General features: G+C 32.4%; 1 protein-coding gene across 3 annotated transcripts; it reads left to right on the top strand.

Annotated features, from left to right (window-relative positions):
• The first annotated feature begins 603 nt into the window (after positions 1 to 603).
• LOC100801386 (ABC transporter G family member 36) lies at positions 604 to 11,574 on the top strand. Of its 3 annotated transcripts, XM_006595063.2 has the most exons (23): positions 604 to 886; positions 1,049 to 1,442; positions 2,916 to 3,125; positions 3,241 to 3,325; positions 3,591 to 3,750; positions 4,012 to 4,088; positions 4,186 to 4,239; positions 4,465 to 4,555; positions 5,370 to 5,671; positions 6,518 to 7,116; positions 7,297 to 7,457; positions 7,583 to 7,689; positions 7,781 to 7,934; positions 8,040 to 8,192; positions 8,311 to 8,483; positions 8,573 to 8,905; positions 9,014 to 9,304; positions 9,395 to 9,478; positions 9,596 to 9,729; positions 9,820 to 10,047; positions 10,153 to 10,324; positions 10,418 to 10,672; positions 11,178 to 11,574. In XM_006595063.2, exons 2-23 carry the CDS (start codon positions 1,072 to 1,074, stop codon positions 11,445 to 11,447), a joined length of 4,464 nt encoding a protein of 1,487 aa, XP_006595126.1. In that variant the 5' UTR covers positions 604 to 886; positions 1,049 to 1,071; the 3' UTR covers positions 11,448 to 11,574. The 3 variants fall into 3 exon arrangements, with proteins under 3 accessions (XP_006595126.1, XP_014621614.1, XP_040864452.1); XM_014766128.1 differs by having other exon boundaries at positions 604 to 1,442; XM_041008518.1 differs by lacking the exons at positions 604 to 886; positions 1,049 to 1,442 and adding an exon at positions 2,000 to 2,421.
• The last annotated feature ends 1,339 nt before the right edge of the window (positions 11,575 to 12,913 follow it).

The raw sequence follows: 12,913 nt of genomic DNA, 5'->3' as shown, positions 1-12,913 counted from the left end.
TCCGTGAAAAATGGTTCTTTCGTATCATTTTTAAAATGCTGTTCATGAAAAAAAAATATACAACAACGAATAAATTGAAATGTATTTTATATTTACGATTATTTGAGCAAAATGACAGAATAGTGTAAAAAAAAACAATGTCTATACAAAAAACATTAATTAGTATATTTTTATCCGCAAATTCATGTTTTTCTTAACCAAATCAATAGTTAAAATAATCTCAAACAGCTAAAGGTAACTAATTATATACCTAAAATATCATTTCAGTGCTTAACTTTGATTTCAACGATTTCTTCCTTTTATTTTGAGGTGGGGGTGAAAATTCGAGAAAGATATAATAACTTAGTCAAACTTTAGGTTCCATGAAGATAAAGTCAAAATTCATTGTGATAATAATTTTCTATTACATAAAAAAATGTTTAGTGACATAATAAGATATATAAGAGAGCGGATAATTTCAGTATCATAGTTTATATATTGAGTTACTCAGTTTATAGAAAATCTTCGGTGTTTGGCCCATGCTTCTCTTACTTGCATTTGATCTGGTCCTCAAATACCATGAAGTGACATAAAAATATATTTGATTCATTAGTTAGTCATCGAGATGTTCATTTAAATAAAGGATTAAGACTAACCACAATTCTGTTACCAAAACAATCTCTCTCATTCTCTCACTCATTATCATTATAATTATTAAATGCATGCATAATTCAGTATACATTAGAATATATATAACACTTTGTTCAAAGCAGAAAGTCGGCTCAGATCAGTGGTCTATCAATTTCCAAATCTTCTCTCATGAGTGAAAAACAAGAAAAGGAGAGAAAGAAAAGATGAGGGGAAGATATGCAGAGGATAGTAAACTAAAAAGTTGAAAAGGCGAAAGGTAACTTTCTAGTTAATTTCAACCCTTTCCTTTGTTAAGCAGAGAATTTTCTTCTGGACCTTGTGCTGTTCTATAATCCAAAAAAGTCATCCAACACAATCAAGTGAGTGCTGTTTGCACTTGGCAGTACTGTATATAAAAATCCATGTTTGAAATCCACAGTTGCAGAAGGAGAGAGATATAAAATGGAGAGTGGGAATTTAACCAGAAGCATAAGTAGGAGCTTAAGCAGGTCAAGTTGGAGAATGGAGGGTGTGTTTGCAAGTGGGAGATATTCTCGAAGGACTTCAAATGTTGATGAGGATGAAGAGGCTCTCAAGTGGGCTGCCATAGAGAGATTGCCAACCTATGACAGGCTAAGAACAAGTATCCTCCAAACATTTGTGGAGGCTGGTCATGATCATGCTGATGCTCGTCCAAGCACATTGCAACACAGGGAAGTTGATGTTCGAAAGTTGGATGTCAATGAAAGGCAAGAGTTTATTGACAGAATCTTCAAGGTAGCTGAAGAAGACAATGAAAAGTACTTGCGCAAATTCAGAAACAGACTTGATAAGTGAGTTCCATTTCCATCTTTTGTATATGCTCTTCTGCACCAAAATCTAAGATAAGATAGATCACGGGTCTTTTTTTGTTTGACAATTTTCTTTTCTTTTTCATGGTAAAATTTTCTTTTTACTTTATTTGTTATATTTAAAGTTTATATTAAAAAATATGAAAAAACAGAAAATAAAAAAAAAATATTTACACGATTTATTATATGATTTTTTCTCAAATGAAAATAGTCCATTAGTTTCAGGGTTACCTTATACTATCATTAAAATTATATATAATTCAACTTTTATCCTCAAGTTTTTAAATTTAATGAACTCTTTATGGATGACCTTGCTCTCTTCTGCTTACTTCTGACTTACTCAATTTTGATTAAGTGGACATTTTGTTTTCCCATGTAATTTAGTTTTGAATTCTTGTACATGTCTTAAAAGAAACAAATATGAAGGATTAGTTTATCATACGGCTTTGACTTTGTTTAGGGCAAGCAAGTTACAACAAATGTTTCTTATTTAAGTGTGCACATGACGTAACTCTTGATTTCTCATATTAAATGTTGTGTCTTTGTCATTTACTCAAAACGAACATAAAGAAAATGATAAAAATATCAAATTCAATATTGAAGAGTCGGATTTTAAGGAGATGGGTTTAGTAACCCACAAGCAAAAATATTCCAATTGCATTATTGAAGAGAGAGGGGGGAAATGAATCTTGTCCAAGTGAACAATAGTCAGCAAAGGGATTAATAAAGTACTAATTCATGTGATTGAAAGTTTTTGGTTTTTCCTTCATGCTTCTAAGATTGTTTATTATTTCAGTAGATCAGATCATTTATGGTAATGGAGGGGTAAAGAATGTGAAGGATACTTGCATTCTAAGGCCTAAATCAATACATGAACAAGTAGAGTGTCAGCATATGAAAATATACGTTATCTTGTGGTGTAGAAGTAGAAAATGTCCCTTTTATAGAGATCCACGTACAGGTGAATACAGTGTAGACTTAGAACAATCTTGGCCCAATATTCGTTTCTTTTAGAGATCCTTCGGCTTGTTGACTTTTTTCCCCCTTGTACTTTCATGTTCGCTTTTTTACTTAAAGTTTGATATATACAGTCACAAGTTAAAATAAAATCATTTTGATTGTGTGCAGGGGAGGGGAATTAGAACTAACATAAGGTTACCCCTCTTCCATTTCATGCATGCGATATTATTCCAATTTACAAATGCAATGTCAACTGATTAAATATCTTAAAAAGTTTAAATAGCTATATTTCTTTTTACCTTTGTAAAACAAGGATTAAATTTGAAATTCTGTAAATCAAGATGATGCTTTAATGTATGAAGTGAGGTGAAATTGCAGTGGATAATAATTAATGGTAAGAGAATCTTATGCAATTAACTGTTGTCTAACATATTGTTCTCACACCTCATACTTAATATAGAACAAATAATATATCCACTTGTTTTTCAATTGCAGGGTTGGTATCCGACTCCCAACAGTAGAAGTGAGGTATCAAAATTTGACTGTAGAGGCTGATTGCTACATTGGCAGCAGAGCTCTGCCAACCTTACCAAACGTTGCATTGAACATTGCTGAATCAGCTCTTGGATTATGTGGGATTAGTACCGCAAAGAGGACAAAGCTCACAATTCTTAAAAATGTCTCCGGCATTATTAAGCCTTCAAGGTATCAACCACCCCGAAGTTTTCATCATCATTAATTTGTTTGGAAAATTGGACCTATCTTACTAGTTCACCTTACCTAGGTTGGTGTAACCATTCTTATTTTTTTGTTTTTTTAGGATGGCCCTTTTGCTTGGTCCCCCTTCTTCAGGGAAAACAACCCTTTTGCTGGCCTTGGCTGGAAAATTGGACAATGATTTGAGGGTAGACTTCAGTCATTTAATTTTTTTTTATTGATAAATGTTAATTATTAGTTTGTTAGTTTTTATTAGTAAGAGAGATCCAACTTAGGATATTTTTTTTCCTTTATTTCTTTCTTAACCCACCACATTTCATTTTCTTGACTGAACTGTGTTAGAAAAGAAAATGAAATTAATTGCTCTTTCTAATTTCTAATTTTCTATCAAGTGGAGTTGAATAACATTGGTGACGCATAAGAGCTGTAGGTGTTTGGGTTTGAATGAAACAGGTTAATGGAGAAATCTCCTACAACGGGCACAAGCCTAACGAGTTTGTCCCTAGAAAGACTTCAGCCTACATTAGCCAAAATGATGTGCATATAGGAGAAATGACCGTAAAAGAAACCCTTGATTTCTCAGCTAGATGCCAAGGAGTTGGAACGAGATATGGTAATTTAATCAACAATTTCCTGTAGAAATCCTGTTCAACTTCAATTTTTCCATTGCTTGCTGGTATAGCAAATAACAGGCTATTTAAAAAATAGTTTGGATCTACATTCTTATATCTATAATACATAATACAATACAAATTTTGAGAAGAAAAAAAAATTACTCGCAAATTTTGTCTTTCCCTCTCTTATACCTTAACTAATATTTAAATGCAAGTATTTATATCTGGTTGAAACTTATTTGACAAATATGTTATTGTAGACCTATTAGCCGAGCTAGCTCGAAGGGAAAAGGAAGCTGGAATATTTCCAGAGGCAGAACTTGACCTTTTCATGAAGGTACTAATTATTATGTTATTATTATGTCCCAAAGACTAAACAACCGATTTTTTTTCTCAACTTTGTTGAATAATTCTCACACTTTCAACATTTTTAGGCTACTGCAATGGAAGGAACAGAAAGCAGTCTCATTACTGCCTATACACTCAAAGTAAGTGACTTTTCTTACTCAACATTATGTTTGAGGTTAGGGAGAGAACAGGACCTCTTGTTCTTAGATATTTTTTCAAAGAATTAATAATTGTTTTATTGTAAATAATTTTAATATATTAAATTAATTTGGCGTGATAGACTACATAATTATTTCTAATTTCCGGACTAATGGTTTGATTATGTTATTAAAAAAACACCTATTCACTGTTTGTTGTATGAATAGATATTGGGGCTTGATATTTGCAAAGATACCATTGTGGGTGATGAAATGCAGAGAGGTGTATCTGGTGGCCAAAAGAAGCGTGTAACCACAGGTAATAACTAAAGTCAAAATCCATATTCAAACATTTAATCCAATTTTATTTAATAACTAAAGTCAAAGTAATAACTATGGATAGTATTACTTTTTCCCCCTATTAAATTTTGAGTCCGTATATTATCTTTATGTTTGAATAAAGGTGACAGAGACTTGCCTATGCAATCAAATCTTCCTGTAAGTTTAAGATATGGTTGCATGTACTTTGGCTCACTAAGATGCTTTTGAGAAATCAATTATTTTTATATGATAAATTATTACAATTTTGTTATAATATTTAGAGATAAAAAAATATTAAATAAATAAATGATGTGATTAAGAAAGAAAAAATAATATAATAGAAAGTGTTATAAAAAAAATTGTGATATAAATAATATTACTATTTTGTTTTCTTGGACTTGGTCCTTATATTTTACCCTCTATACACTGTTTTTTTATTTATAAAAATAATAGTACTTTGCTTGCTTATTACATACATAACTTTCATTACCTAAACTTTGCTAATTTTGAATATACAAATAATGATCTGACATGTTCAATCCATAAAATGTCATTATCCTTTCAGATAAATTAATAAATACATATATAGATGAAATTCAAGAAGGGTGATGCAATTAAATTAATATCATAGCAAGCCAAGGTTCAAATTCAACCACTCATGTAACTAAAGCCACGTTACCAATCGTTTACAAATTGACAGTGATATACAATACTACAATGAATCTTAATAGTTTCTTTCAGTGATATCATGTTCTTATTCATTTCAGTTTTTTGCTTGGCACGACAAGGGTTTTGACTTTTGTTTGCTACAGGGGAAATGATCGTTGGGCCCACAAAAACATTGTTCATGGATGAAATATCAACGGGACTTGATAGCTCCACAACATATCAAATTGTGAAATGCTTCCAACAAATTGTACACCTCACTGAAGCAACCATATTCATGTCCCTACTCCAACCTGCTCCAGAGACGTTCGATCTCTTTGATGATATCATCTTAATATCGGAGGGTCAGATTGTTTATCAGGGCCCACGTGACCACATCGTTGAGTTCTTTGAATCTTGTGGCTTTAAATGTCCTGAAAGAAAGGGAACAGCAGATTTCTTACAGGAGGTATGATCAGATTTCTTGTGGGTTTAGATCTCTTTTTTAGCTAGTTACAATGATTAAAAATATTAAATTGAGAGAGTGGAAAGTGTGGCTCACTTACTCTCTTATTCTAATTTATAATATAGGAGTAGAGTGATGAGATAAATTTTTACTCCTTACTTTTTTTAAACAGGACAAGGATATTTAAAAAATTAATAATACTAAATAATTATAATAATAACAATTGACGGTACTTGAAATTTAACTTAGTTTGATTTAATAAACCAAAAGCATTTTTTTACATAAACTTAGTTGTTTCAAATGAACACAATGAATTAAAAGCTTAAAATATAATAACATTTTAATATAATGACAAAAAGTTTGTACTAGATTTATTTGAATGTTTTCCTTAAAAACTTATTTTATTGTTTTTTTTAAATATTAGTTGTGTTTATAGGCATTAACTCAATTTGGATAAAATTCTCAACAATAATTTATATGAGAAGAAAAAAAATGAATCAATAAAATAAAATAAACCAATTTTTTTCATAAATTAAAATAAATTTATGTATTTTAACTTTGTTTAAGAAGTTTATTACCCACTAACTTTTCATAAATAATTATAAACTTCACAAAATTTAGCATGGATTTTGAGAATTTCTTATAAAATTGATGTTAATTCAAATTGGGTTACTTTACTGTACTCATCCAGTAAGTGCTTATAAAACAAATATCATAAATATTTGGAATAAGTATGCACTAGATTAGATTAACGGGAGTATTAATTTTGTGATAAATTACTGCATAAGGGCATATTTTTCAAAAAAATCAAAAAGAAGAATGTAAATGGCAGTTGTTAATTTTGTATAGGTTACTTCAAGGAAAGATCAAGAACAATATTGGGCAAATAGAAGCTTATCATACCGTTATGTCACAGTGAGCGAGTTTGCAAATAGATTCAAGCAATTTCATGTTGGAATAAAGCTTGAGAATGAGCTTTCTGTGCCATTTGATAAATCAAGGGGACATAGAGCGGCTCTTGTTTTCAAGAAATATACAGTGCCCACAATGGGACTTCTTAAAGCATGTTGGGACAAGGAATGGCTACTAATAAAGAGGAATGCTTTTGTCTATGTATTTAAGACAGGTCAAATAGTCATTATTGGTATCATAGCTGCAACTGTGTTCTTTAGGGCCAATATGCATCAAAGGAATGAGGCTGATGCCGCAGTTTACATAGGCTCAATTTTGTTTACCATGATCATGAACATGTTCAATGGTTTTGCTGAGTTACCACTCACGATTGCAAGACTTCCTATATTCTACAAGCACAGAGACCACCTTTTCCATCCTCCTTGGACTTACACTCTCCCTAATTTCATCCTACGGATCCCCATTACTATGTTTGAGGCTATTGTTTGGGTACTTATCACATACTACACAATAGGATTAGCACCTGAAGCTAGCAGGTAACCTTTTTCCCCTCAAATTTGCATTTAAACTTGTTTATATGTTTTTTTACTGCTAACAACAATACCAATTTAATTATAAAATTTAGCAAACTATGATTACATTCTTGGCAACAAAAAATAAATTCCATGATTGTAATAATAAGTTATGTATTGGGGCCTCAATTATCCAACTTTCAGGTTCTTCAAGCACTTGTTGCTAGTTTTTCTTGTCCAGCAAATGGCAGCTGGGATGTTTAGGTTCATATCTGGAGTTTCTAGGACAATGATTATTGCTAACACTGGTGGATCCCTCATGCTCCTCCTTGTTTTTTTACTTGGAGGTTTCATCCTTCCTAAAAGTGAGTGACTAATTAAACTTTAATTAGATGTTATTGAAAGTCTTCACCAAAATAAATAATGTGTCACGTAATTTTTTTCAAAGAATATGCTCATCTAGATGTTTAAACCTTTTCAATGTTAATAGGTTCCATTCCAAATTGGTGGATATGGGGCTACTGGATATCACCACTAACATATGGATTCAATGCTTTTACTGTGAATGAATTATTTGCTCCAAGGTGGAGCAATTTGGTAAGTAGAATGAGTTTTCAGTAGTAGATGAAGTGTTATTCAGTGGCTTAAAATGAAACTTATTTTTGTCTTCAACTTTCTTATTTTGTAGTCTTCAGATGGTAGAACCCCGATCGGTATAGCTACATTAAATAACTTCGATGTTTTTACTGAGAAACGATGGTACTGGATTGGTGCAGCTACTCTTTTGGGTTTCATTATCTTGTACAATGTTCTCTTCACCTTTGCACTTATGTACCTTAATCGTAAGAACTAATATTCTAATTATACATTTCAATGAATTACTTCTTTCACTAGTTGTTTGATGTTAATAATGTTTTTATTGTATTTTGTATAATTTGATTCACTAGCTATTGGAAAAAAACAAGCAATTGTATCTGAAGAAGAAGCAAGTGAAATGGAAGCTGAAGGAGACTTTAGAAAAGATCCTAGACTTTTAAAGCCAGAGCCCAACAGAGAGATAGCCCTTCAATCATTATCTTCTACTGATGGGAACAACACACGTAAATATCAAGCTACATAGATAACTTTGACATTGAATTGAATGATTTAGCTAAAAGTGTACATTTTGTTGATGTTACTTATAGTTAACTATCTTGTCTTGTACATGAATAATTTCAGGAGAAGTGGCAATGCAACAAATGAGTAACCGAGGTAATCCTAGTGGAATAAGAAGTGTTGATTCAATGCATGAATCAGCCACTGGAGTTGCCCCTAAGAGAGGAATGGTTCTACCTTTTCAACCACTTGCAATGTCTTTTGATAGTGTTAATTATTATGTGGACATGCCTGCTGTAAGAACCCTATCACTTTTTTCCAATATAACTTCATACTACCATTCATAATTAGTGGTAAATATAAAGGAAGTGTTAACTTTTAACAGGAAATGAAAGGGCAAGGAGTGACAGATGATAGGCTACAATTACTTAGGGAAGTTACTGGTGCCTTTAGGCCTGGAGTTTTAACTGCTTTAATGGGAGTTAGTGGAGCTGGAAAGACAACTTTGATGGATGTTTTAGCAGGGAGAAAGACAGGTGGCTACATTGAAGGAGATGTTAGAATATCTGGCTTCCCCAAGAACCAAGAAACATTTGCACGAATTTCTGGTTATTGTGAGCAAACTGATATCCATTCACCCCAAGTTACTGTTCGAGAATCTTTGATCTATTCTGCTTTCCTTCGATTGCCTATAGAGGTCAATAATGAGGAAAAAATGGTTAGCACTAAGCATTATGTGTTTTTTTTTTTTTAATTTTGTCCTTGATAATAAAGTTACATAAAATAAAAGAGTGAAACTTAAATTCCTTATTCTTACTCTTTATAGAAATTTGTTGACGAAGTAATGGAGTTGGTTGAGCTAAATAATCTCAAGGATGCTATAGTTGGGCTTCCAGGTGTTACAGGGTTGTCAACCGAACAAAGAAAAAGGCTAACAATTGCTGTTGAACTCGTCGCTAATCCGTCAATCATTTTCATGGATGAACCAACTTCAGGTCTCGATGCAAGAGCAGCAGCCATTGTAATGAGGACTGTGAGAAATACTGTTGACACTGGAAGAACAGTTGTATGCACAATTCACCAACCTAGTATCGATATCTTTGAAGCCTTTGACGAGGTATCAACAAACTCATAATTTGTATGTGTTATATGTTTCTTCTCTTTATCTCCATTGCTCTTTGGTAGATAAACATTTCTTGTGCACCAGTTGTTGTTGATGAAGAGAGGAGGACAAGTGATCTACTCAGGACCATTAGGAAGGAATTCACTTAGGATTATAGAATATTTTGAGGTATTACAACAAAACAATTATGTATATATTTTTTTAATTTTATCAAATCATGTAACGGGGAGTTCAAGTATATATGTTCAAATCAACATCTAATTTCATGTTCATTTGTGGTCAAAGGCAATCCCAGGGGTCCCAAAAATTAAGGATAAGTACAACCCAGCTACATGGATGTTAGAGGTTAGCTCTATAGCAGCTGAAGTTCGACTTCGAATGGATTTTGCTGAGCACTACAAATCATCATCTTTGTATCAGTAAGTCTAACGTCTAGGATACTATTGTTGTCAAGTGAGTTTGCATTTACTAGTTGGGTTAAGCTAACATACATATATGCTTATGACTAGGCGAAACAAAGCTCTAATAAGGGAGTTAAGTACTAGTCCTCCAGGAGTAAAAGATTTGTACTTCCCCACTCAATATTCTCAATCCACTTGGGAACAGTTCAAATCTTGTTTATGGAAACAACGGTTGACTTACTGGAGGAGTCCAGATTATAACCTTGTCAGGTTTTTCTTCACTTTAGCTGCAGCTTTCTTGGTGGGGACGGTATTTTGGAGGGTTGGCAAAAACAGGTTTAAATTCGTAGCTACCTTAGTTGAATAGATATCTAACCTTATGGTCTAAGCATTTTGTTCTACATTAAAAACTATTGTTTTTTTTTTGTCATATTTTTACAGGGGTAACTCAGGCGATCTGACTACTATTATAGGAGCATTGTATGGTTCAGTTTTTTTTGTAGGTGTTAACAATTGCCAAACTGTTCAACCAGTAGTAGCCGTTGAAAGAACGGTATTTTATCGAGAAAGAGCTGCTGGGATGTATTCTGCTTTGCCTTATGCCATTGCACAGGTTAAAGGATGGATTTATTTTTTAGACAACTATAAAACTTATTACATGTTGTATTTGTTGCTTATTATGCTAGCATTTTTGTTTCATTTGCAGGTTATTTCTGAAATACCATATCTATTTGTTCAAACTATATGTTTCTCATTCATAGTGTATGCTATGGTGAGCTTTGAATGGAAAGTAGCCAAGGTCCTTTGGTTTTTCTTTGTAAGTTTCTTTTCCTTCATGTACTTCACATACTATGGGATGATGACTGTTTCCATTACACCAAACCACCAAGTTGCATCAATCCTTGGAGCAGCATTCTACGGAATCTTCAATCTATTTTCTGGTTTTTTTATCCCAAGACCAGTAAGTATCATTCTAGTTTGTTATTATGCATCAATAGAAGAAGAACAAACAAATAAAGTATTTGATTATTTACCTTATTTTTTATTCAGTTTAATCATTCATCTTTTAAAAGGTTTAATTTGATTTTTTATCTTATTTTTTTGGTTTAATTTAATCTTTTTTATCTTTAAAAAATTTTATTTTGGTTGTTTATCTTTTTTTATTCACTTTGATCTTTTGGTCCATTTTAGATTGATATCATTAGTTAATTAAAAATGATTTTTTTTGTTAAAAATGAAATGGAGGACAATGGGACAAAAATGAACCAAAAAATATATATTTTTAAATTTTTAACGACGTCAATCTAAAATAAACTGAAGGATAAAATTCAACAAAAAAAAATGATTAAATTAAACCAAAAAAATAAATGACTAAATTGATAAAAAGAAATAGCTTATTTAGCAATAAAAGAATTATTCTTGTCATTTTCTCTAACATAATTCCTCTATCAACTTTGACATTTCAGAAAATTCCTAAATGGTGGGTTTGGTATTATTGGATTTGCCCAGTAGCGTGGACTGTGTATGGGTTAATTGTCTCACAATATGGAGATGTAGAGATAGAGATTAGTGTGCCTAGTGCGAATAACCAAACTATCAAGCATTATATTGAAGAACATTATGGGTTTAAACCAGACTTCATGGGACCAGTTGCCGCTGTTTTGGTCGCTTTTCCAGTCTTCTTTGCCTTTGTATTTGCCTTCGCAATCAAAACACTAAACTTCCAAACGAGATAAAAAGGAATAAATTAGTGAAAAAAGGAAGTTATGTTTTTGCAAGTTTTACTAGTGAATGTACCTTGTGTATGTTTAAAGATAGCAAAATTTATACTCGAATTTAGAAATAATCATGATAATTTTTTAAGGTCGTTTAGTAAATATAAATTATGTTGTGTAATATACTATTGATTTGCTTATCTACGTAGAAGAAGTAAGTCATTTTATGTGGTCAACTTTTTGCAACAATTTTCCCCACTTAATTTTTTTACATTCTTAATATTACTTTGAATGTAGCTAATCAGTGCAGTATTAAGATTATTTTTTCTCACATTTTTTTCTCTACCAATTAACAAATATGTATTTCTGTTAAGGTAGAACATTATTTTGAAGCAAATTTTGTTAGGCCCTAGATGAACAAAGATTAGAAACAGGGCCATTATATGAGCCTTTTTTAATATTCTATAGTTTAGTGGGCAATTAAAGAAATAATAATAATATTATTAATAATTATAATAAGTTGCATTTACAACTACTATATTTGTGCTGGCTTGTTTCTGAATTATGTATGCATGATTCCGAAATGAACAATCCAAAAGTACTCATTTTTTGTTTTACTACTATCCGGAAATGCATAATTGTTTTCGTGAAAAGTCTCCAACCTCCTCCGGCAAGTCCCAATCTCCGATCGCTGGAAACTAACTTCCAATTTGCTATCCAAATCCGATTCCGAGTAAAAACGCGACATCGAACCCATTGATGTAAAACTACCTTTCCATTAAACTTAGTTCAAAACCCATTTCAAAAATCATTATTAGTGCACTTTTCATGTTGTGACCTCTGAATTGTACCGAGGCGGATAATGGATCAGAATAGTTTGGGTTTTCGGTTGGGAGTGGGTGGCCGGTGTTAAAGAATAACAAAGGGTATTTTTGTCCATTTTAGTTTAATGGGGGTGCAGTAAGTAAAATATGAGGTGCAGGAAGCAAAGGCCGAAAACTTGGACTCTGATGAACTTGGGTTAGACCAAGAGGATGGTACATTGCATTTGTATCCAACACTTCCCATTTTGTATCCTACATTTCTCATTTTATTTGTGCGAGTAAAAATATTCTTAATGACTTACGACACACCAAGTCTTGATACCTCCCTTCCCCAATCCTAACACCTCCTTCCCCCTTTTTCATTTGCGCATCGTCGAAACGCCAAGCCTCACCACATAAGTGCGACATCGACAAAGATCTATGCGTCATCTATTGAGTCCCCCACTATGGATGATCTGGTCATGATCTCAACCGCAACGACACAGTTGAACTCAATCTCCCTGATCATGCTCACTTTCTTTAGAAACAAACAACTCAAACTTATCTTCATTCTCTACATATGCTACAATGAAAATCGTTATATCTTTTGGCACCTTGAATCCAACATCATGTTGTGAACAAAATCAACATTTAGAACCTAAGAATGTAAAATAGAAACTCATG

The sequence above is a fragment of the Glycine max genome, chromosome 13, assembly GCF_000004515.6.
Source record: "Glycine max cultivar Williams 82 chromosome 13, Glycine_max_v4.0, whole genome shotgun sequence".
NCBI classification, from domain to species: domain Eukaryota; kingdom Viridiplantae; phylum Streptophyta; class Magnoliopsida; order Fabales; family Fabaceae; genus Glycine; species Glycine max.
The sequence above is the reverse complement of the archived record's forward strand: the minus strand, read 5'-3'. Positions and strand labels throughout refer to the sequence as shown.

Excerpts from the sequence above, each read along its gene's own strand:
- LOC100801386 (XM_006595063.2), top strand. The coding sequence starts at position 1,072 with ATGGAGAGTGGGAATTTAACCAGAAGCATAAGTAGGAGCTTAAGCAGG. Across the intron at positions 5,672-6,517 it reads CAGCAGATTTCTTACAGGAG|GTTACTTCAAGGAAAGATCA; the intron begins GTATGATCAGAT and ends AATTTTGTATAG. Across the intron at positions 9,305-9,394 it reads TCTTTGAAGCCTTTGACGAG|TTGTTGTTGATGAAGAGAGG; the intron begins GTATCAACAAAC and ends CTTGTGCACCAG.